Here is a 24779-nt window from a genome sequence, read left to right on the forward strand (position 1 = left end):
AAGTTTTTCTGACATTTTGCCTCAGCTTTGAGGAACTAGCTCTTGTGAAACACTAAGTGTCTACAGGTATTACTGTTAGGGAATAGTTCTCTGTTTGACCATTTGAATGTAATCACCTTTATTTTTTTATTTTCCCCTCCTCTATCACACACCCCCGTCTTTGTCTCTCAATCCAGGAATATTTACTGCGACCATCACCCGAGACCCTGGGCACATTCAGAAAGTCCAGTGGATGTACAATATATGCAGGAGACACCATTCTGCCTCAGAGTTGGACACCTTCTCCCCTACTCCATGTCAGTTTCCAACACAACTCACTTCACCAACCCCTCCACCTTCATTCTGCTGGGCATTCCTGGCCTGGAGGCGGCCCATGCCTTGATCTCCATCCCTTTTTGCACCATGTACGCCATAGCTATCTTGGGAAACTTCACAATCCTGCTAATAGTGAAGAGGGAGACGAGCCTCCATGGGCCCATGTACTATTTCCTCTGCATGCTGGCTGTCACCGACCTGGTCTTGTCTACGTCCATCCTGCCCAAAATGCTGAGCATCTTCTGGTTGAATTCCAGGGAGATCAATTTCAGTGCCTGCCTCACCCAGCTGTACTTCATTCACTGCTTCTCAGTGACCGAGTCTGGGATCTTTGTGGCCATGGCTTTTGATCGCTACGTGGCCATCTGTCATCCCCTGAGACATTTCACCATCCTGAGAAACTCTGTGGTGGCAAAGATCGGCCTGGCCGTGGTGCTGCGTGGAGGCATGCTTGTACTGCCCTGTCTCCTCCTGGCGAGGCAGTGGCCATATTGCAGAACCAACATCATCCCTCACTCGTACTGCGAGCACATGGTCATGGTGAAACTGGCATGCGCAGACATCCGCATCAGCAGTTACTACGGACTCTTTTTGGTATTCTTTGTGACCGGTGTGGATGTGTTTTTTATCGCCATGTCCTATATCCAGATCCTCAGGGCCATCTTCAGCCTCCCCACAAAGGACGCTCGGATCAAGACTTTGGGGACCTGCAGCTCCCACCTCGGTGTCATTTTAGCCTTTTACATCCCGGTTCTCTTCTCCTTACTCACACACCGGTTTGGGCATAATGTGCCCCTTCATTTCCATATTCTCATGGCCAATGTGTACCTCCTGGTGCCCCCCATGCTGAACCCCATCATCTACGGGGTGAGGACCAAAGAGATTCAGGACAGGTTTCTCCATCTCTTTACTCATAAGCGGATGTAAATGTTTTCTGCTGGTGCTCTGGATCTCAGAAAAAGCTCTTTGTGGAGCTGGCTGGTAACATGGTGCTGGGCCCTCTTCCCCGAGTCACTTCTTAGACGGTCAAAAAGATATTAAATCCTTTCCTGCTCTTACTGTGCTGTGTCAATGTGATAAACAGGGGAATTGCTCTGTGTTCAACTCCTTAACCCATCGGGATGCCATCTTTCTCATTTCTGTTAAATGGACCCCTGAAGCTCTGCCCTCCGCCCAATTCCTTCCTCCAATGCCCAGTCCATGCTCCACATGTCACCTCAAGCCTCCAACCATTTCTGTGCTTTACCCCAAAAGGCCCCGCCCCTCTTGTTCACTCCTCTCCGTCTCTTCCACCCTCACTCACCGAATCACCTCCCTCTCCCACCACCTCAGCGGGGCTCCATAGGATCCGGGGGTGGGACTGGAGCTGCTGCAGCCTTAGAAAGAGCCTGCAGTGAGTACAGTGAGGACACAGTGTCTGGCCGACATGCCACTTAGGAGCAGAGAGGGAAGCCAGGGTGAGATTATGCATCATACAGGTTGTGGGCCCTACAGCTCATATACAAAATTCTGAGGGCATAGACCATTGTATGACTTATTTCTTTAGCTTCTGGCTCCCTTTTGTTCCTCCTGCAATGGGGATGGGCTGGGAGCTGTTTTCCCTGAGCCAGGCCTTGCGGACAGGGCAAGGGATCAGCTTTGAAGCTAGGTGGACAGCTTTGAAGCAACAGCGGAGAGAGGCAGAAGGATCAGCCCCTGTTTTATCTGGGAAGCTGGGATGCTGGACAGAGGCTGGGGTGGCTGCAGTAGCTCACATGGAGGGAAATAAACCACATACCTGCCATTAGCTGGGTATTTACAAAAATACACGGCACCTTATCTGTAAAGGTTATGATCTACTGAATATATTCATCCCAGTTGTATGCATGCATCATTTTTCTATTTGAAGTTATGAATACTGGCCATGTACTTGTTTACTTTTAAGTAGTCTCAGTGAAGCAGTTGGTTAGCTTCCTGAGAAAAGACTATTCTCAGTAAGTGCCCAATGAAGAAACACATAAGCTCACGAAGAAGTGGGAAACGCCAATCCACATCTGAGCTTTCCCAGGCATGTGGCCTGGCTAGTAAGGAACTGAGTCAGGCATGGACATGTGATGTGTCCATGTGACTCCAAAGCTCGATCTTGGAGATGATTTCTGGATATGAGAGAGGAAGGGGTTTCCACACACAAGAGAAAGTCTATTTAAGCCCCTGGGAGACCCCTCTATTTGGTGTTCAGCTTGCTGACGAGGTAGGCTCTCCACCCCAAAGGATAACTGAAAGAAACTGGAACAAATGACAGTAACCATGGGGGTGTGAGTGATTGCTGGACCCAGACTAGAAGGAGGCTAGTCTGTAAAATAATCTTATTGGAACATCTCTGAGGTTTAGATTTAATCTGTAATCACTTTCTTACTGTATTAGGTTTACACTTGCGTGTGTTTTTTTTTATTTTACTTGGTAATTCACTTTGTTCTGTCTGTTATTACTTGACCACTTAAATCCTATGTTTGGATTTAATAAAGAAAGTTTTATTTATTAATTAACCCAGAGTATCTCTTAATATCTGGCAGGGGCAGAAGAGCTGAGCATATCCTTCTATCATTGTTATAGACGGCGAACAATTTATGAGTTTACCCTGTATAAGCTTAAAACAGAGTAAAACAGATTTATTTGGGGTTTGGACCCTATTGGGAGCTGGGCATCTGAATGTTGGAGACAGGAACACTTTTTAAGCTGTTTTCAGTTTAGCCTGAATCTTTTGTGTGACGTTGTTCAGGCCTGGGTTTGTAGCAGGCAAGCTGGCTAGAACAAGGCCTGGTTCTGAAGTCCCAAGCTGGCAGGGGAAACAGGCTCAGAGCACATCAGTTGGCAGTTCCCAAGGGTTTCTGTGATCCAACCCATCACACTTGGGTATCTGTGTGTGTATGTGTGCATGGGTGTATGTGTGTGTGTCTGCACATGGGCCCATGTGAGTGTTTGCATGTGTGTCCATATGTGTGAACCCCCAGAATATCCCATAGTTCTGCAATTTAATGCCCTTACGTGGAGTCTGGGAGACCCAGATTCAAATCCCAGCTCCACTGAAGATTTATTTGTACAAAGGGGGAGGGATAGCTCAGTGGTTTGAGCTTTGGCCTGCTAAACCCAGGGTTGTGAGTTCAATCCTTGAGGGGGCCATTTAGGGATCTGGGGCAAAAAGTGGAGATTGGTCTTTCTTTGAGCAGGGGGTTGGACTAGATGGCCTCCTGCGGTCCCTTCCAACCCTGATATTCTATGATAATCTATGAGCTCCAGACTGAATGACCAACCTAGTATTGCCATTTGAGTAATGTTCAGGGCACTCCTGTGGTTGACCTGTGTTTTAGTCCCTGGTCCAAATCAGGTAGAGCAGAGATTTTGGATCTGAGTCTCCCAACTCTCTATCAGATCTGTCACTAGAAAATGTTGACCTGTCCTGGACACCTCACTGCAGGAGAGGGCTCACAGATGACAGTCCCATGAGGAAATACGCACCTCACTCCAGCTCATTAGCCAGGCCCCAACACACCCCAATTACTGGGAGTTAGGTGATAAAGGACCGTGTACGGGCTTTGGAGAGCCGCGTGGCTAAAATGGAAGAGCTAAGGGAGACAGAGGGATACATAAATGAGACTTTCCAGGACAAAGCAGAATGGACAAACCACCCCTAGTCTGACAGCTCTGTGCTTTTGAGGAGGATGAAAGTCTCAGGGGAAAACAGCTTCAAACTGGAGCAGCTGGAACCCTGTTTTCTGATAATGTCATGGTCTCCTGTCATACTGAGGATACCTCTCCAGGGGATGGAACCCCAGTTATTAGGAAGAGACAGGTAATAGTTAAGTGGGATTCAATCATTAGAAACACAGATAGTTGGGTTGTGATGACCGGGAGAACTGCATTGTGACTTGCCTGCCTTGTGTGAAGGTTGCGGATCTCCTGAGAGGTCCTGCAGGCCAAATTTAGGCTTCTAGGAAAGAGATTGAAGTGCAGGTCCTTCATGGTAGAATTCTCTGAAATACTTCCAGTTGCATGCACAGGGCCAGTGAGACAGGCAGAACTGCAAGGTATCAATGCGTGGCTGAGACGGTGGTGTAGAGAGGAAGGGTTAAGATTGACTAGGAACTGCGGACACTTTGGGGAAAGGCAGAGCGTATATTTGAAGCCTGGGCTCCACCTAAACCAAAATGGAACCAGACTGCTGGCACTTAAAATTAGCATAGCACATAGAGAATTTTTTAAACTAAGGGCTGAGGGAAAACCAACACGTACAGAGAAGCACATGGTTCAAACAGAGGTACCCCTTAGCGGAGGCTCTAGTAATGGAGATTCTCCTCGCAAGGAGGAGAGGATGGAAGATGATAAAATATGGGTAGGATCTGATGAGAAACAAATGAAAAAGAGTCCCATTCATTTACATCATGTAACGGCAGACAGCTAAAATTAACAAGTTTTTAAATTGCATATATACAAATGCTAGAAGTCCAAATAATAAAATGGGTGAACTTGAGCAGTGGTTCTAAAATCCGGTCTGCCGCTTGTTTGGAGAAAGCCCCTGGTGTACCGAGCCGGTTTGTTTACCTGCCGCATTGGCAGGTTCGTTGGATCGCGGCTCCCACTGGCCGCGGTTCGCCGCTCCAGGCCAGTGGGGTGCTGGAAGGGCAGCCATCACGTCCCTTGGCCCACACTACTTCCCGCAGCCCCCATTGGTCTGGAGCGGCAAACCGCGGCCAGTGGGAGCCGCGATCAACCAAACCTGCCAATGCGGCAAGTAAACAAACCGGTCCAGCCCATCGGGGCTTTCCCTGAACAAGTGGAGGACCGGCTTTCAGAACCACTGAACTAGAGTCCTTCATTTTAAATGAGGATATTTTTATAATAGGCATCATAGAATCTTGGTGGAATGAGGATAATCAATGGGACACAGTAATACCAGGGTACAAAATATCTCAGAAGGACAGAACAGGTCGTGCTGGTTGGGAAGTGACACTATATGTGAAAGAAAGTGCAGAATAAAATGAGGTAAAAATTTGAAATGAACCAAACTATACCATAGAGTCTTTATGGATAGTGGCCGCATGCTTGAATAGTAACAATATAGCGGTCGGGATAGTCTACTGACCACTTGACCAGGACCACTTGACCATGTGATGGGTTGGATCACAGAAACCCCCTTGGGGCAGCCAACTGATGTGCCAAGGCTACTTCTGCCCCTGCTTTCCCTGCCAGCCTGGGACTCCAGCAACCTGTCTTGTGGAGACAGACACACCAGTCTGTTCCAGCACAGACCCAGGGTCTGAACCACATGCCCCAAAGCTGCAGACTTAACTGAAAGCGAATTAAAAGATGTTCCTTTCTTTAACACGCAGATGCCCAACTCCCAAATGGGGTCCAAACCCCAAATTAATCTGTTGTATCCTGTATAAAGCTTATACAGTGTAAACTTATAAATTGTTTGCCCTCTATAACACAGATAGAGAGATATACACAGCAGTTTGCCCCCACCCCACACACACAGCCAGGTATTAATACATAGTTTAGGTTAATGAATAAGTAAAAATTGGTTGTATTAAATGCAGCAAGTGGGATTTAAGTGGTTCCAAGTAGTAACAGACAGAACAAAGTGAATTACCAAGCAAAATAAAATAAAACACTCAAGTCTAAGTCTAGTACACTAATAAAACTGAATACAGATAATATCTCACCCTCAGAGATGTTTCAATAAGTTTCTTTCACAGACCAGATACCTTCCTAGTCTGGGCACAATCCTTCCCCCTGGTACAGCCCTTGTTCCAGCACAGGTGGTAGCTAGGGGATTTCTCATGATGGGAGCCCCTTTGTTCTGTTCCAACCACTTATATATCTTTTACATAAGGTGAGAATTCTTTGTCTCTCTCTAGGTTCCCACCCTCCTTCTCAATGGTAAAGCACCATGTTAAATCATAGAATCATAGAATATCAGGGTTGGCAGGGATCTCAGGAGGTCATCTAGTCCAACCCCCTGCTCAAAGCAGGACCAATCCTCAATTAAATCATCCCAGCCAGGGCTTTGTCAAGCCTGACCTTAAAAACGTCTAAGGAAGGAGATTCTACCACCTCCCTAGGTAACGCATTCCAGTGTTTCACCACCCTCCTAGTGAAAAAGTTTTTTTCTAATATCCAGCTTAAACCTCCCCCACTGCAACTTGAGACCATTACTCCTTGTCCTGTCCTCTTCTACCACTGAGAATAGTCTAGAACTATCCTCTTTGGAACCACCTCTCAGATAGTTGAAAGCAGCTATCAAATCCCCCCTCATTCTTCTCTAACGCAGACTAAACAATCCGAGTTCCCTCAGCCTCTCCTCATAAGTCATGTGTTCCAGAACCTAATCATTTTTGTTGCCCTTCGCTGGACTGGCTCCAATTTGTCCACATTCTTCTTGTAGTGTGGGGCCCAAAACTGGACACAGGACTCCAGATGAGGCCTCACCAATGTCGAATAGAGGGGAATGATCACTTCCCTCGATCTGCTGGCTATGCCCCTACTTATACATCCCAAAATGCCATTGGCCTTCTTGGCAACAAGGGCACACTGTTTACTCATATCCAGCTTCTCGTCCACTGTCACCCCTAGGTCCTTTTCCGCAGAACAGCTGCCTAGCCATTCGGTCCCTAGTCTGTAGCGGTGCATTGGATTCTTCCGTCCTAAGTGCAGGACCCTGCACTTATCCTTGTTGAACCTCGTCAGATTTCTTTTGGCCCAATCCTCCAATTTGTCTAGGGCCCTCTGTATCCTATCCCTACCTGCCACCATATCTACCACTCCTCCTAGTTTAGTATCATCTGCAAATTTGCTGAGAGTGCAATCCACACCATCTTCCAGATCATTTATGAAGATATTGAACAAAACCGGCCCCAGGACTGACCCTTGGGGTACTCCACTTGATACCGGCTGCCATCTAGACATGGAGCCATTGATCATTACCTGTTGAGCCCGACAATCTAGCCAACTTTCTACCCACCTTATAGTGCATTCATCCAGCCCATACTTCTTTAACTTGCTGACAAGAATACTGTGGGAGACCGTGTCAAAAGCTTTGCTAAAGTCAAGAAACAATACATCCACTGCTTTCCCTTCATCCACAGAACCAGTAATGTCATCCTAGAAGGCGATTAGATTAATCAGGCATGACTTGCGCTTGGTGAATCCATGCTGACTGTTCCTGATCACTTTCCTCTCATGTAAGTGCTTCAGAATTGATTCCTTGAGGACCTTCTCCATGATTTTTCCGGGGACTGATGTGAGGCTGACTGGCCTGTAGTTCCCAGGATCCTCCTTCTTCCCTTTTTTAAAGATGGGCACTACATTAGCCTTTTTCCAGTCATCTGGGACTTCCCCCGATCGCCATGAGTTTTCAAAGATAATGGCCAATGGCTCTGCAATCACAGCCGCTAACTCCTTTAGCACTCTCGGATGCAACGCATCCAGCCCCATGGACTTGTGCACATCCAGCTTTTCTAAATAGTCCCTAACCAGTTCTTTCTCCACAGAGGGCTGGCCACCTACTCCCCATGCTGTGTTGCCCAGCGCAGCGGTCTGGGAGCTGACCTTGTTCATGAAGACAGAGGCAAAAAAAGCATTGAGTACATAAAGATTGATTCCAGTTCAGGTGACATGATCACATGTCACTGTAAGACTTCATTACCCACTTGCCAGCAAACATGTATACAAGAAGACTTACAAGTAAAATGGAGCCATTTACAGACAATTGTCCTGGTTGATGGGAGCCATCAAGATTCCAACCACCATTAATTGCCCACACTTTGCAAAATTACAAGAAGCCCTCAGAGTTCCAGTTCATATTTCTAGTTTCAGGTACAAGAATGATACATTCATACAAATAGGATGGCCACACTCAGTAGATTATAAGCTTTGTAATGACAGGTTTTAGAGTAGCAGCCATGTTAGTCTGTATTCACAAAAAGAACAGGAGTACTTGTGGCACCTTAGAGATTAACAAATTTATTTGAGCATAAGCTTTTGTGAGCTACAGCTCACTTCATCGGATGCATTCCACTGCTCATGAAAGCTTATGCTCAAATAAATTTGTTAGTCTCTCAGGTGCCACAAGCTTTGTAATGACACCTTACAAGAGACCTTCTGAATGAAGCCTATTCCCGTTACATTATATGCACACTCATTAGCATATTTGTATAAAATCATGTAAAGTCCAACATCACAACCCAATGCTAGGGAACTTAGGAAGGTTTGTCCTGGAGGGGAGCTCAGGGAAGGGTGATAGAATCATAGAAACCATTACGGAGGTGGGTGAAATTTACCTTAACACTCAGCAGGAGGTAACACCACCTCGTGGAGGGAGGAGGGTGTAGCACCTATCAGCGGGACAACTGTCTAGGCTGTTAGCTCTGAGGCAGTTATGGCTAAGCAGGGGATTAATCCCACCCTAGAGAGCATTGGGGTATGTGTCTTAGAGGGGGGGGCAGAGTAGGAAACTGGGGGTGGAATAGTGGGAGAATAGGAATTATTTTCTCACTCATCACATAGGGGAGGATACCCAGGACAAAATGGCTGGTTAAGCATCTGTGCACTCAGGTACTCAATCCATGGCTCAGGTTTTGAGAGGAAACTGTGTAACTGACTTCCCAAGGGAGCAGTCACGCAACGGACCTCCTGGGGATAGAGAGGGGTGAAGGAGGGCACCTCAATCTAGGTCCTGATTATTCAGGAATTGGTTCCTGATGTGCTTGTGAAAACTAACTCTCTCTTTAAGACAGGGTGTGGATCCCACTGAAGAAATGGTTGTCTGTGGAAATGCTAATGACCCACCTGACACAGGGGAGAAGGAAATTCCCTGGGCTGGTAAGACACAGAAAGCATTTGTGAAAGAGCTTCTGGCACAAGAAACACCTCTTAGCCCAGAGAGCACAGATCCCAACCCTTTATGAATGGGGTTAGGAGTCCCACTGCATAGAGTGAGGATCACAAGAAAAGCCCAAAGGGGGAGGAGGATTTCTTTTTTGCATGGGTTTCTTTGCATGCATAACCCTGGGTTTGGGAAGCAGCTCCACAGAGGGCTAGCCAACACTCAAATTCACTTTACATCCTAACCCCACCATATCCCGGTATTCCATGACCCCAGAGATTACCTTTGACTGAGATTCCTACTGACAGGTTTACAAGATGCCCAGGTTTCAACTGAACACTTGGTTGAAAAGGGACCCTCTCCAGCCCTCCCAGCCCAGTGAAATGAGAGAGGGAGGCAAGGAGAGGAAGAGCGAGCGACTGAGGGAAGTCGGGTGGAGTGAAAGGAGTGGGACCTCGGATAAGGGGCGGGGCAAGGCTGTTTGTTTTTGTTAGTCAGAAATTAGACAACCCTTCTGAGAGGGACACTGAGGGGAAAGGAAAACCACTTACTAAACACATGTTAAGGTTCAGAGAGGAGTTGAAAGTCACAGTGTGTTTTGAAGAAACAAACTGTTGAAGCAGAAGGTGTAACAAAATAAAAAGTCTGAGAAAAGTGTAGCTCTGAAAAAAGATTTTGTGCTATTGTTCAATCTCATGATACAACGTTTGTTGCTAATGATAAACCTTATAAGAAAGAGTTTGATACTGATGGTAACTCTTATAAAAAGGTATAATCTGTATGATTTTTGAGGAAAGCATTTGGACATGGTAGGAGTAGTAAACAAGAAACATTATGTGGATACTGCTTCTCAGCTAACACCTGTAAACAGGCTCAAAGTTTCTCACAGTAGGGAAACCATAATCAACATGGTCTGCTGTGTGGAAGGGGAAAGTGAAGCACCCCCACCTCATGGCATTAATGAATATCTGTACTGAGTTTTTCCCAGCTGGAAAAGTCCAATGTTTAGCAATGGTATACAGATACAAAGAGAGGTTCTCTAGCGACCCAGAGAAGGCACGTTTGCTGACTTTTAATATCAATAGGCTTGTCATAAATATAAAGGGAAGGGTAAACCCCTTTGAAATCCCTCCTGGCCAGGAGAAAGCTCCTCTCACCTGGAAAGGGTTAAGAAGCTAAAGGTAACCTCGCTGGCACCTGACCAAAATGGCCAATGAGGAGACAAGATACTTTCAAAAGCTGGGAGGAGGGAGAGAAACAAAGGGTCTGTGTGTCTGTCTGTAGTCTGTCTTTGTCGGGGATAGACCAGGAATGGAGTCTTAGAACTTTTAGTAAGTAATCTAGCTAGGTATGTGTTAGATTATGATTTCTTTAAATGGCTGAGAAAAGAATTGTGCTGAATAGAATAACTATTTCTGTCTGTGTATCTTTTTGGTAACTTAAGGTTTTGCCTAGAGGGGTTCTCTATGTTTTTGAATCTAATTACCCGGTAAGATATCTACCATCCTGATTTTACAGGGGGGATTTCTTTATTTCTATTTACTTCTATTTTTCTTAAAAGTCTTCTTGTAAGAAAACTGAATGCTTTTTCATTGTTCTCAGATCCAAGGGTTTGGGTCTGTGGTCACCTATGCAAATTGGTGAGGCTTTTTATCCAACATTTCCCAGGAAAGGGGGGGTGCAAGTGTTGGGAGGATTGTTCATTGTTCTTAAGATCCAAGGGTCTGGTTCTGTAGTCACAGAGGCAAATTGGTGAGGCTTTTTACCAAACCTTGTCCAGGAAGTGGGGTGCAAGGTTTTGGGAAGTATTTTGGGGGGAAGGACGCATCCAAACAGCTCTTCCCCAGTAAGCAGTATTAGTTTGGTGGTGGTAGCGGCCAATCCAAGGACGACGGGTGGAATATTTTGTACCTTGGGGAAGTTTTTGACCTAAGCTGGTAAAGATAAGCTTAGGAGGTCTTTCATGCAGGTCCCCACATCTGTACCCTAGAGTTCAGAGTGGGGGAGGAACCTTGACATGGTGGCATAGTGGTGGGATTAACCTGAAATCATTTTGAGATCCAGTTGAGATTTTTTGAACTAAAAATACAGATTTTAAAAAGGAAATTTATTTTTTTCCTTTGGAAAGGAAGTCCAGAAAGCAGCTGAAACTGAAAGCAGCTTGTTTTTTCTCTGCTTTGTGGCCAAACAGAGACAAAAGGGGATTATCTTTGTGAATTGCAGGTGAATTGCAGGTTTTCTTTGCCTGGAGGCAGGGTACTATGACCAGGGAAGAGTATAAAAATATTGCTCGGGCATGTAGGAATGATATCAGGAGGGCCAAATCGCACCTGGAGCTGCAGCTAGCCAGAGATGTCAAGAGTAACAAGAAGGGTTTCTTCAGGTATGTTGGCAACAAGAAGAAAGCCAAGGAATGTGTGGACCCCTTACTGAATGAGGGAGGCAACCTAGTGACAGAGGATGTGGAAAAAGCTAATGTACTCAATGCTTTTTTTGCCTCTGTCTTCACTAACAAGGTCAGCTCCCAGACTGCTGCGCTGGGCATCACAAAATGGGGAAGAGATGGCCAGCCCTCTGTGGAGATAGAGGTGGTTAGGGACTATTTAGAAAAGCTGGACGTGCACAAGTCCATGGGACCGGACGAGTTGCATCTGAGAGTGCTGAAGGAATTGGCGGCTGTGATTGCTGAGCCATTGGCCATTATCTTTGAAAACTCGTGGCGAACCGGGGAAGTCCCGGATGACTGGAAAAAGGCTAATGTAGTGCCAATCTTTAAAAAAGGGAAGAAGGAGGATCCTGGGAATTACAGGCCAGTCAGCCTCACCTCAGTCCCTGGAAAAATCATGGAGCAGGTCCTCAAAGAATCAATCCTGAAGCACTTGCATGAGAGGAAAGTGATCAGGAACAGCCAGCATGGATTCACCAAGGGAAGGTCATGCCTGACTAATCTAATCGCCTTTTATGATGAGATTACTGGTTCTGTGGATGAAGGGAAAGCAGTGGATGTATTGTTTCTTGACTTTAGCAAAGCTTTTGACACGGTCTCCCACAGTATTCTTGTCAGCAAGTTAAGGAAGTATGGGCTGGATGAATGCACTATAAGGTGGGTAGAAAGCTGGCTAGATTGTCGGGCTCAACGGGTAGTGATCAATGGCTCCATGTCTAGTTGGAAGCTGGTATCAAGTGGAGTACCCCAAGGGTCGGTTCTGCGGCCGGTTTTGTTCAATATCTTCATAAATGATCTGGAGGATGTTGTGGATTGCACTCTCAGCAAATTTGCGGATGATACTAAACTGGGAGGAGTGGTAGATACGCTGAAGGGGAGGGATAGGATACAGAAGGACCTAGACAAATTGGAGGATTGGGCCAAAAGAAATCTGATGAGTTTCAATAAGGATAAGTGCAGGGTCCTGCACTTAGGACGGAAGAACCCAATGCACAGCTACAGACTAGGGACCGAATGGCTAGGCAGCAGTTCTGCGGAAAAGGACCTAGGGGTGACAGTGGACGAGAAGCTGGATATGAGTCAGCAGTGTGCCCTTGTTGCCAAGAAGGCCAATGGCATTTTGGGATGTATAAGTAGGGGCATAGCGAGCAGATCGAGGGACGTGATCGTTCCCCTCTATTCGACATTGGTGAGGCCTCATCTGGAGTACTGTGTCCAGTTTTGGGCCCCACACTTCAAGGAGGATGTGGATAAATTGGAAAGAGTCCAGCAAAGGGCAACAAAAATGATTAGGGGACTGGAACACATGAGTTATGAGGAGAGGCTGAGGGAGCTGGGATTGTTTAGCCTGCAGAAGAGAAGAATGAGGGGGGATTTGATAGCTGCTTTCAACTACCTGAAAGAGGGTTCTGAAGAGGATGGCTCTAGACTGTTCTCAATGGTAGCAGATGACAGAACGAGGAGTATTGGTCTCAAGTTGCAGTGGGGGAGGTTTAGATTGGATATTAGGAAAAACTTTTTCACTAAGAGGGTGGTGAAATACTGGAATGCGTTACCTAGGGAGGTGATAGAATCTCCTTCCTTAGAGGTTTTTAAGGTCAGGCTTGACAAAGCCCTGGCCGGGATGATTTAACTGGAAATTGGTCCTGCTTTGAGCAGGGGGTTGGACTAGATGACCTTCAGGGGTCCCTTCCAACCCTGATATTCTATGATTCTGTGAACTACTGCCCTGTTCCTTTCATGGCCTTTGTGGGGATGTCAGGACCGCAGCCTTACTACAAAACCGCAGGTCTATAGAACAATGGATGCCAAAGCTCCAGTGGATGAAAGCAATATTTGGGGCTGAGGGAGGCTGAAGAAATCTGGGCTAAGGTCATCAATGCTCATAGTCTCCAATACCTGCTTCACATCAAGGGGCAGCACAAGATCAGGAGTGAGTATATATTGAACCCAGAACTACTCCCATAAATGGTGGTAGTTTTGGCAGCTCACGTGGGTGCTGAAAGCTTCAGAGGCACAACCAGACTGTCACTGTGTGAATATACAGCCAAACCTGCTTCATCACATTCCGGGAGACAGATCCAGACAGTCCACGGTTTGCAAGGAGCCTACATTCATTTGGGATTAGCCATGACGATGCTGATGATGACTGTCAGTACGAATGGCTCCCCAGTTACTGTGGCAAAATTTCTGTTGATCCAATAAGGTGTGTGAGGCTGAGGTCTGCCAAACAGAAAATGCAGGTGACACTTGCTGAACAAGTAAAGTGAGAGGGACATTTTCAGGGGGTCACATATTGCACATGTGTTGGGTAAAGGGGAAAACACTCTTTCATTTTCTTTTCCTCCGTACCTCTGTTTGCTTCTCTCCTATGGTACAGGCTATAATGCAGTCTTTTTCAGGACATGGATGCATGTCTTATATAAAAATACAAAATTAGATTTCAGAGAGCTTTAATTTGATAGATGTATTGCTGTAAGATGCTGTACCCAAAAACAAAACACCCTGGCACCCCCGTATGCACCACTGTTATATAATTGCAACAAATCTAGTCCAAAATAGATCATGTGAGGTGTCTATAGAAAAGTTATGGTTTTCTGAATATGATTATCCTATGTATATATGACTCTTCTTTGGATCTGAAGTTATGAATATTGACTATGTACCTGTATTTCGAATGTGTTTGCTCCTGTGGTAACTCCCACAGGGTACTTTACATACAGTCTATCCAGCACTTTGTGAATGGACTATTCAACTTCATGGCCCATCCATAATCACAATAGGCCATGGAGAAAGCTCATCCCCACCTGATGGACTTTCCTGTGGACATTCTAACAAGAATGTGGGTTATGGCCCCTGCTATGACTCATTGACACATACAAAGTTATGTGACTAGCTCATGTGACCCTGGATTCCATTTTGTGCCTGCACTTTTCCACTGACTGCTGGAGACTTTTGCTTCGAAAAATGAAATTCCCTCCACATGGCATAAAGGGAAATTTGCTAAGCAACAGGGGCTGGTACATTGTCCTCTCCACATTCAGGGAGGGGAAGACTGAGTAATAAACTAACACTGGTCGGGATTCTGACCAAGACAAGACGGTATAGCTCTGGGGTCCTAGGCTGGGGAGCTGTGGGGAACTGGCTGGAGACTCTTTCCTCTTAGTTGATGAGTGGCTGGTGAAAGTATTCATGTAACTCAGCTGGGTGTGTCCCTGCCTGTGAATGTTTGTGTAAGTGCAGTACATGGAGGGGTCTTCTCCTTGTCACTACCTTACAGTGGGAAGGGGGAACAGGCTTGTATGCCAGAGGGATCATCTGGGAACAGTTGTGTTCTGCATACAAGGAGGGAGATGATATTGATGAATACTTCACTACCTTTGAGAGGCTCTGTGTGATTCATAAGACTCCTGATGACCAGATGATGCCCACTTCAGTTGCAAAGTTAACTGGTACAGCTCTGCATAAGTTAGACAAACAGCTGTCAGGGATGGTCTAAATGTTGCTGGTCCTGCCATGAGTGCAGGGGACTGGACTTGAAGACATCTCAAGGTCCCTTCCAGTTCTTTGATTCTGTGATTCTATATACTCAATAAAATGACATCTGAGGATGCTGTAGTTTATTGCAAAGTCAAAGAAATGCTGTTGAAATAATTTCAAATTGTCCCTGAAACATACAGAGTGGAATCCTCAGTATGGTGCTGGTATGAACAATGCAGAATATATCTAAACAATGAAAGTTTGACCTTGTTGCTTAAGAGCATTTCTTAAACATATGTGAAGATGATGTAAAACAGTGACTATTGGACAAAAAGGTGAAAACTATGGATGAGATGAGTGACCTAGCTACTGATTTTGAGAGACACAAGCATCTATTTTGAATAAACCAGAAACAGAGGGGTTTAAGCCTGGTGGGACGTAGGGGTCCATTTTACCTCATTTCTCTAATCCCCGACCCAAATTTCTAGTAAAACCAGAAGAATTCAGAAGGTGCAGTCAGTGTAATTCCACTGATCACCTGAGGAATAAATGCCCTGTGCTGGGCAAAAGCCAGCAGCAGGTAGCCCATGCAAATGCTGTGACCCTGAGCACAGATGCCCCTCAGGTTCCTGTCACATATCATACTGGGATTGTAAAATTAGCCTCTGCACTCCCAGGCATGAAAAACATCAAGTTCATCAGGACTAATGGCATGGAACACGTTGGGTGGGAAGATACAGGGGTAGAAATGTCTGTGCTTACATAGAGTATAGTTCAAAAGGGTGACATACTGACAGGACAGATGGCAGAGACTTTATTACTACGATATTAGTGTTCTTATGTTCTTAGGCTGTTACCAAATCCTTGTGCCTTTGGCTAAAATGTGCATAGAAACTGAGGGTTTGGAAGCTGTATAATCAGTGTGCGTAGGAGATAATAACCCTGCTGATATGCTAATTGGAAATGATTTCATCTGTTTAACTAAGGCTGTTAAAATATCCACCTGCAGGAAGAAGGAGCATTCTGCTGGGACCCCAGAGAGAAAGGGAAAAGTCCTAGCAACTGCTGAGGAAATGGGAGTAAGTCTTCTTTATTCCTTTGCAGCAGTGGGAAGCTGAATGCTTCCATGGGTGGGGGTGGCTGAGATCAGCTCCTGCCCTGCAGCTGAAGGCAACATCTCCTCAGGGAAGGAGGAGAGTCTATTCCCAAATGTCCAGGTTGCCGCTAAACAGGGGACAAACCCAATGCTAGGGAGCTTAGGAAGCTTTGTTCTGGAGGGGATCCCAGGGAAGGGTGATGGAATCATAGAAACCCCTACAGAGGTGGGTGAGATTTCCCTTACCACTCAGCAGGAGGTAACACCACCCCACAGAGGGAGAAGTGTGTAGCGCCTGTCACGGAGACAACTGTCCATGCTGTTGGATCTGAGGCAGTTATGGCTAAGCAGGGGATAGATCCCACCCTAGAGAGCATTGGGGTCTGTGTCTTAGAGGGGGGCCCAAAGTAGGAAACTGGGGGCGGAATAGTGGGAGAACAGGAATTATTTTCTTACTCATCACATGGGGGAGGATGGCCAGGACAGAATGGCTGGTTAAGCATTTGTGCACTCACGCGCTCAACCCATGACTCAGGTTTTGAGAGGAAATTGTGTAACTGACTTCCCAAGGGAGCAGTCACACAACGGACCTCCTGGGGATAGAGAGGGGTGAGGGAGGGCACCTCAATCTAGGTCCTGATTATTCAGGAATTGGTTCCTGATGTGCTTGTGAAAACTAACTGTGTCTCTTTAAGACAGGGTGTGGCTCTCACTTTAGAAATGGTTGTTTGTGAAAATGCTAATGACCCACCTGACACAGGGGAGAAGGAAATTCCTTGGGCTGGTAAGACACAGAAAGCATTTGTGAAAGAGCTGCTGGCACAAGACACACCACTTAGCCCAGACAGCACAGATCCCCACCCTTTATGAACGGGGTTGGGAGTCCCAGTGCTTAGAGTGGGGATCACAGGAAAAGCACAAAGGGTGGATTTTTTTGCATGGGTTTTTTTCGATGTATAAACCTGGGTTTGGGAAGCAGCTCCACAGAGGGCTAGCCAACACTTAAATTCCCTTTACATCCTAACCCACCAGATCCCAGTATACCATGACCCGAAAGATGACCTTTGACTGAGATCCCTACTGCCAGAGAGGGTTACAAGGTCCCCAGTTTTCAGCTGAACACCTGTTTGAAAAGGGACCCTCTCCAGCCCTCCCAGCCCAGTTAAAATGAGAGAGGGAGGGAGGGAGGGGGAGACCTAGTGACTGAGGGAGGTCAGATGGAGTGAGATGGGTGGGACCTCAGAGAAGGAGTGGAGCAAGTGTGTTTGGGTTTGTTCACTCAGAAATTAGAGAACCCTTCTGACAGGGACACTGAGGGGAAAGGAAAACAACTTACTAAACACATGTCAAGGTTCAGAGAGGAGTTGAAAGTCACAGTGGATTTTGAAGAAACAAACTGTTGAAGCAGAAGGTGTGACAAAATAAGAAGTCTCCGAAAAGTGTACCTCTGACAAAAAGATTTTGTGTTAGTGTTCAATCTCATGATGCAAAGTTTGTTGCTAACAATAAACCTTATAACAAAGAATTTGATACTGGTGGTAACATCTATGAAAAGGTATAACGTGCATGATAAGGGGGGAAAGCATTTGGACATGGTAGGAGTAGTAAACAAGAAACTTTATGGGGATACTGCTTCTCAGCTAGCACATGTAAACAGGCTCAAATCTTCTCACAGTATGGAAACCATAATAAAAATGGTCTGCTATGTGGAAGGGGAAATTGAAGCCCCCCCCATCTCAATCCTTCTCCGCCCCTAAGATTTGAAAGTATCTTGCCCCCTTATTCGTCCTTTGGGTTGATCCAGCCAGGTTAGCTGAGCTTCTTAACCCTTTCCAGGTAACAGGATGTTGCCTCTGGCCAGGAGGGATTTTATAGCACTGTATACAGAAAGGTGGTTACCCTTCCCTTTATATTTATGACAGATACAAAGAGAGGTTTCCTAGCGACCCAGAGAAGGCACATTTGCTGACTTTTGATATCAATAGGCTGATCTACAAAGTGTTAAATGGTATACTGAACTTTGCAAGAATGCCTGTAGATCACTACAATGTTTGCAACACTTGAATGTGTGAAATGCAAAATAGCATAGGCTCAGGAATATGGGCTTATTCATTGTCCTTCGCTCATTGAGGGAGGGGCAGACTAGGTAATAAAATTACATGGTTCAAGCTTCAGACCAGGGCAAGATGAGAAAGCTCTGGGGTGCTAGGCTGGGGAGATGGGAGGAATTGTCTGGAGTCTCTCTATTGTTGGTTCATGAGTGGTGAAAGCATTCCTATAAGTGCAGCTGGTGTATCCCTGTTTGTGTAAATGCAAGGCCTGGTGAGGCTTGCCACTTGTCAGAGACCTACAGCAAGAGAAGGAGCCCAGATTAGTATGCCAGAGGATTCGGTGGTACCCCAGTTTCAAGTTGCATCCCGAGGGAAATCCGTAACTTCTGCCCAAAGAACAGGCCAAGCTAGAGCGTGAGTTCATTTCCTTCTTTTCATGAGCTCAGTTACTGATGGAGAAACCCTGGTCATGGCAAGGAAGTCAGGATCCTGGATTCCATCTGTTGTTCTCTGTGTGACCTTGGCCAAGTCACATCTCCCTTTACCCCAGTTTACCTATCTGTATAATGGGGACATGATCATAGTGACTTTCATTTTCTAGGTATTTTGAAGATCCTTCAGTGAAAGGTGCTGCATAGTATGGCGATAGTTAATGACGAGAATTACATATCCCTGATTACTTTGCGACAGCCCCATGTACCTGAAAAAAACTGCTAGTGTCTCCCGTAAGTCATCTTTCTCGAGATCTGTTTTTCTATTACCTACCCATACGTCCTGTGTATTTACAGGCTTTCAGATCCTCTGGAGACCTAGGCATTATCCCTACTAAAGAACTAGAATTTTTAAATATACACAAATACACAGAGCAGGCAATTCCTCTCTGACTCAGCACAGAGTCTAAGAGTTCTCATGTCCCTTTGGGAAGGTCCCTCAATTACTGTTTACTGCTAAAGATGGATAAAGAGCACAGAAGCAGAGACATGGAAAGAGAGAGATTGGCTTGAATCTCTCTGGTCTCATGCCTGTTTGCTTGCTTCTCCACTAGAGGCTGAGCGAACTCCCAAGGAATGGCACAGAGCTCTATTATAAACAGTGCACACTGCCAATTCGGCTCTTGGCGTGGGATGCTCCTGCAGATACTGGAGTGAGTGAGGTGTGGGACACGGCTACCTGAGTGGGATTCCCAGGGAAGACACTTCTGTCTCAGCATTCATCTCTTCCTGAAGAGCTCACCTCTCAACAAACCCAGGTATGCATGGTGCGATAGACAGTAAGTCTGGGGTCCTTTCCCCTCTGCACAGCCATTAAATATCCCAGGTCCCTTGCCAGAGCTGATGAGTTTGCTCCACTCTCATGGGTCAAAGTGTCCCTCACAGCTGTTTCTCTGCCTCCAGGCTGGCTGATGTCCTCTATTCCAGAGGTGGCTGTATTTCGGTGGGCACAGAGTATCCTTCAGGATCACAGGCATTAGTAGATGTACACTACAAGGCCAAGTTCTAAGGCTCTGGCCTGTATTTTTGCTCAGGCCCCACTGAAGCAAAACTCCCCTTTGAGTAAGAGGAGAGGAAAGATCTCAGGAGCCAACTGTGTGTTAATGCACTGACCCTGTCACCTCCTCCCCTTGGATTTCAGGGCTCTGGTAGTTAACAGGATGACGGTTACCTGACTTTTATGTGCTGAAAAGTATGGAGGTACTAGGGCTCCTCACTAGACAAAGTAAAAGAATTTTTCAACGTGGGCAAGACATCGTCTCTCCTAGCTTCATTTGAGTAGTCAGCTGAATGGTTAGGTCGGAAACTTTAAAAAAAAAAAATCAGCTGGAAGCAGACACCCATTGAGGGAAATTTCAGACCAAATGGTGAAAGTTTGGCAAACTTGTAAGCAACTGAAAATGAAGTCTTCTTCGTTAAGGTGCCAGACAACCTTAACTTACGGTGGGGCCATCAGAGTTACCTATAAGGGCCAATCCATTTTTGAATCCCATTCAACTAAGCTCTTTGCTCCAATAATGTCTATGGCAAGGAGTTCCACTGGGCAAATATGTATTATGTAAACAATTTTCTTATCAGTTTTATAGTTCAGACTTTTGAATGTAATTCAGTGTTCCCTTGTCTGTGCTTTATGAGACATAGCAAATATAAATCCCTGATCTACTTCCTTTATCGATGGATTCATAGGGTTTAAGGCCAGAAGGGACTATTCAATTATCCCATCCAACCTCCTGTACAACACAGGCCATTAAATTTCAGCTAGTTACCCCTGTATTGAGCCCCATGGCTTGTGTTTAACTGAGGCCTGCTCTGTGATAGAATTTTCCATCATTGAATCATAGAGCCAAACGGTTAGAAGATACCTCAAGGCTCAGGTAGTTTAAACCCCTGCAAAGATGAAAGATGTGTTCTGTATAAACCATTCGAGACAGATGGGCATCCAGGCTCCTTTGGAAAAGCTCTAGCGAAGCACCTTCCACAGCTTCCTGAGTCATCCGTTCCATTTTCCTCCTGTTCTTCCTGTTAGGAAGTTTTTCCGGAGATTTCATTGAAATCTGCTATGCTGTAACTGAACCCATTGACTCTTGTCCTCCTTTCAGTGGAAAAAGAGAATAATTTTTCTCCATCCTTTTTTATGGCTTCCTGTCACAGGGCAACCCAGGTTTCTTCCCCCTTGTCCCTGCGCCCTGTGCTTGAACAGGCAAAAGAAAGGGTCTCAGAACCTTCTTGCAGGTGCTTCATCCGTGTTTCTTTATTTACAGTGCCTGTACACTCCCAATTCCCCCACAACACCAGTGCCCGCCCAACCCCTCACTGGGTCCTCTGGCCTTTGGGGCTTGTGTCAGCCAGAAGGGATAGAGCCACAACCCATCTATCTTCCTGCCTGGCATCACACTAGCACCTCACGGTGAGCTGGGTGTCCACAATGACCCCTAAATTCCTTTCAGAAGCCCTGCGTTCCATAATACAATGCCTTAGTCTGTGGGTCGGCCTGCGTACCCTGATCGGAGAGGATAACTTTGCATTTGACTGTATTAAAACATTTTATATGCATGAACCCAGCTCACCAAAGGCTCCAGATCAACCCATATGCCTGCCCTGGCCACCTCATTGTAACCACTCTGCCAATCTTTGGGTTGTCCACAAATTTGATCTGCAATGATTTCCTATTTGCTTCCAGGTAATTGATGAAAATATTGAATAGCATCGGGCCTAGAAATGATCTCTGCACAACCTCATTAGAAACGCCCCCTGCCCCTCCACTGACCATGGCCCTTTGACAACAGCTTTCCGAGATCTGTCAGTTAGGCAGTTTTTAGTCCATTTTACATACGCTCTACTGATATTATACTGTTCATTTTTTTATCTGAATGTTGTCGCCCAGTAAATCAAATGCTTTAGAGAAAGCAAACTTTATGCAATTGAGTGGCCCCTTTGATCAACCAAACCGCTACTCTTATTAAGGGATAAACGTGTTAATCAACTCTGTTGTTTTTTGGCATTAATTAAATTCTGAGACTATTTTAACCAATCCCAGACCAGCTTTTCCATTGCTTCCTAATCTTGTCAAATCTTTTTTTAAAACTTTCCCTTTCTTTTTGATGTTTAACACAGAACTGCCCTGTATTTGTCTCTCTTTTTTTACTCTGCTGCTGCCTGATCATTTATTTCTGGTTCCGAATGAGATTTGTGATGGATCGGTCAGTTCGTAACCCTGGTGTTCGTATCTCTAAGGTTCTACTATAGATGCTCTTATGCTCCCTCCTTGACTGCTAATGGACTGGAAAGTATTTTCTCACCTCATGTGATATGAGTCCCTCATACTGCTTCTTTCCAAATGTAGAACAAATATATTTACTGAAGAAATCTACGTTTTTTGCAAAATTAACATGTTTACTTTCTCCCTCTAGGAATTGGCCTAAACCTTTTCGAGGATTTATTTTGTTCTTAATATACTGAACAACCTCCTTTGTGATCCTGAGACCTGCCACACATGGATTTTTCCCTCATGTCTTTAATGTCCATGATCAATTTTCACAACTTCAATTTTGTATTATTTGCTATTTATTTACCTTTTTTTTTTCATGAGTTATATATTGCTCTTCTCCCTCCCGCCCTGCCCTTCTTAAAAATGTTTTCGCTTTGACACTGAAACACGTGTTTGTCCAAAGCCGTCCACTTCTTTGACTATGGAATTGTGACTTTCTAGCTATCTAATAAATGCTTCTTATAGAATTTCAATTTTCACTTCCCAAATTTCTGTCTATTTTTTTCCTCCCAATAAGTTTTTCTGACATTTTGCCTCAGCTTTGAGGAACTAGCTCTTGTGAAACACTAAGTGTCTACAGATATTACTGTTAGGGAATAGTTCTCTGTTTGACCATTTGAATGTAATCACCTTTATCTTTTTATTTTCCCCTCCTCTATCACACACCCCCGTCTTTGTCTCTCAATCCAGGAATATTTACTGCGACCATCACCCGAGACCCTGGGCACATACAGAAAGTCCAGTGGATGTACAATATATGCAGGAGACGCCATTCTGCCTCAGAGTTGGACACCTTCTCCCCTACTCCATGTCAGTTTCCAACACAACTCACTTCACCAACCCCTCCACCTTCATTCTGCTGGGCATTCCTGGCCTGGAGGCGGCCCATGCCTTGATCTCCATCCCTTTTTGCACCATGTACACCATAGCTATCTTGGGAAACTTCACAATCCTGCTAATAGTGAAGAGGGAGACGAGCCTCCATGGGCCCATGTACTATTTCCTCTGCATGCTGGCTGTCACCGACCTGGTCTTGTCTACGTCCATCCTGCCCAAAATGCTGAGCATCTTCTGGTTGAATTCCAGGGAGATCAATTTCAGTGCCTGCCTCACCCAGCTGTACTTCATTCACTGCTTCTCAGTGATGGAGTCTGGGATCTTTGTGGCCATGGCTTTTGATCGCTACGTGGCCATCTGTCATCCCCTGAGACATTTCACCATCCTGAGAAACTCTGTGGTGGCAAAGATCGGCCTGGCCGTGGTGCTGCGTGGAGGCATGCTTGTACTGCCCTTTCTCCTCCTGGCGAGGCAGTGGCCATATTGCAGAACCAACATCATCCCCCACTCGTACTGTGAGCACATAGCCTTGGTGAAACTGGCCTGCGCAGACATCCGCATCAGCAGTTACTACGGCCTCTTTGTGTTATTTTTTGTGACCGGTGTGGATGTGTTTTTTATCACAATGTCCTATATCCAGATCCTCAGGGCCATCTTCAGCCTCCCCACAAAGTACATCCGGATCAAGACTTTTGGGACCTGCAGCTCCCACCTCGGTGTCATTTTAACCTTTTACATCCCGGTTCTCTTCTCCTTACTCACACACCGGTTTGGGCATAATGTGCCCCTTCATTTCCATATTCTCATGGCCAATGTGTACCTCCTGGTGCCCCCCATGCTGAACCCCATCATCTACGGGGTGAGGACCCAAGAGATTTGGGACAGGCTGCTCCATCTTTTTACTCATAAAGGAATTTAAAAGTTTTCTGCTGGTGCTCTGGATCTCAGAAAAAGGTCTTTATGGAGCTGGCTGGTAACATGGTGCTGGGCCCTCTTCCCCGAGTCCCTTCTTAGACAGTCAAAAAGACATTAAATCCTTTCCTGGCCTTACTGTGCTGAGTCAGCATGACAAACGTGGGAATCGTTCTGTGTTCAACTCCTTAACTTATCGGGATTCCACCTTTATAATTTCTGTTAAATTTACCCCTGAGGCTTTGCCCTCTGCCCAGTTACTTCCTTCAATGCCCAGTCCCTGCTCCACATCTCACCTCAAGGCTCCAGCCATTTCTGTGCTTTACCCCCCTAGGGTCCCACCGCTCTTCCTCACTCCTCTCCTTGCCTTCCACCATCACTCGTCAAATCACCTCTCTCTCTCACCACCCCAGCAGGGCTCCATAGGATCCGGGGGTGGGACTGGAGCTGCTGCAGCCTTAGAAAGAGCCTGCAGTGAGTACAGTGAGGACACAGTGTCTGGCCGACACACCACTTAGGAGCAGAGAGGGAAGCCAGGGTGAGATTATGCATCATACAGGTTGTGGGCCCTACAGCTCATATACAAAATGCTGAGGGTATAGACCATTGTATGACTTATTTCTTTAGCTTCTGGCTCCCTTTTGTTCCTCCTGCAATGGGGATGGGCTGGGAGCTGTTTTCCCTGAGCCAGGCCTTGCGGACAGGGCAAGGGATCAGCTTTGAAGCTAGGTGGACAGCTTTGAAGCAACAGTGGAGAGAGGCAGAAGGAGAAGCCCTTTTTTAGCTGGGAAGGCGGGATGCTGGGCTGGGGCCAGGGTGGCCGAGGTAGCTCAGAGGGAGGGAAATAAATGGCACACCTGCCATGAGCCAGGTATTTACAGACATACAGAGCACCTTATCTGGAACTACAGGGCATCCATTGCCCAGGGGCTGAAGCTGAACTGTGAAGCTGTGTCCACCATATGCTCTGCATAATGCTTTAGATCACTACATATCAAGGATCTTTAGCTCGACTGCTGG

General features: G+C 45.9%; 2 protein-coding genes across 2 annotated transcripts; both read left to right on the forward strand.

The window, feature by feature from the left end:
* Positions 1 to 243: 243 nt before the first annotated feature.
* LOC140914268 (olfactory receptor 52J3-like) lies at positions 244 to 1242 on the forward strand. Its single transcript, XM_073351728.1, has one exon. The coding sequence runs from the start codon at positions 244 to 246 to the stop codon at positions 1240 to 1242; it is 999 nt and encodes a 332-aa protein (XP_073207829.1).
* Positions 1243 to 22767: 21525 nt separating this feature from the next.
* LOC140914316 (olfactory receptor 52R1-like) lies at positions 22768 to 23766 on the forward strand. Its single transcript, XM_073351870.1, has one exon. The coding sequence runs from the start codon at positions 22768 to 22770 to the stop codon at positions 23764 to 23766; it is 999 nt and encodes a 332-aa protein (XP_073207971.1).
* Positions 23767 to 24779: the final 1013 nt, after the last annotated feature.

Source organism: Lepidochelys kempii, chromosome 1 (assembly GCF_965140265.1).
Source record: "Lepidochelys kempii isolate rLepKem1 chromosome 1, rLepKem1.hap2, whole genome shotgun sequence".
Classification (NCBI taxonomy): domain Eukaryota; kingdom Metazoa; phylum Chordata; order Testudines; family Cheloniidae; genus Lepidochelys; species Lepidochelys kempii.

Excerpts from the sequence above, each read along its gene's own strand:
- LOC140914268 (XM_073351728.1), top strand. The coding sequence starts at position 244 with ATGCAGGAGACACCATTCTGCCTCAGAGTTGGACACCTTCTCCCCTAC.
- LOC140914316 (XM_073351870.1), top strand. The coding sequence starts at position 22,768 with ATGCAGGAGACGCCATTCTGCCTCAGAGTTGGACACCTTCTCCCCTAC.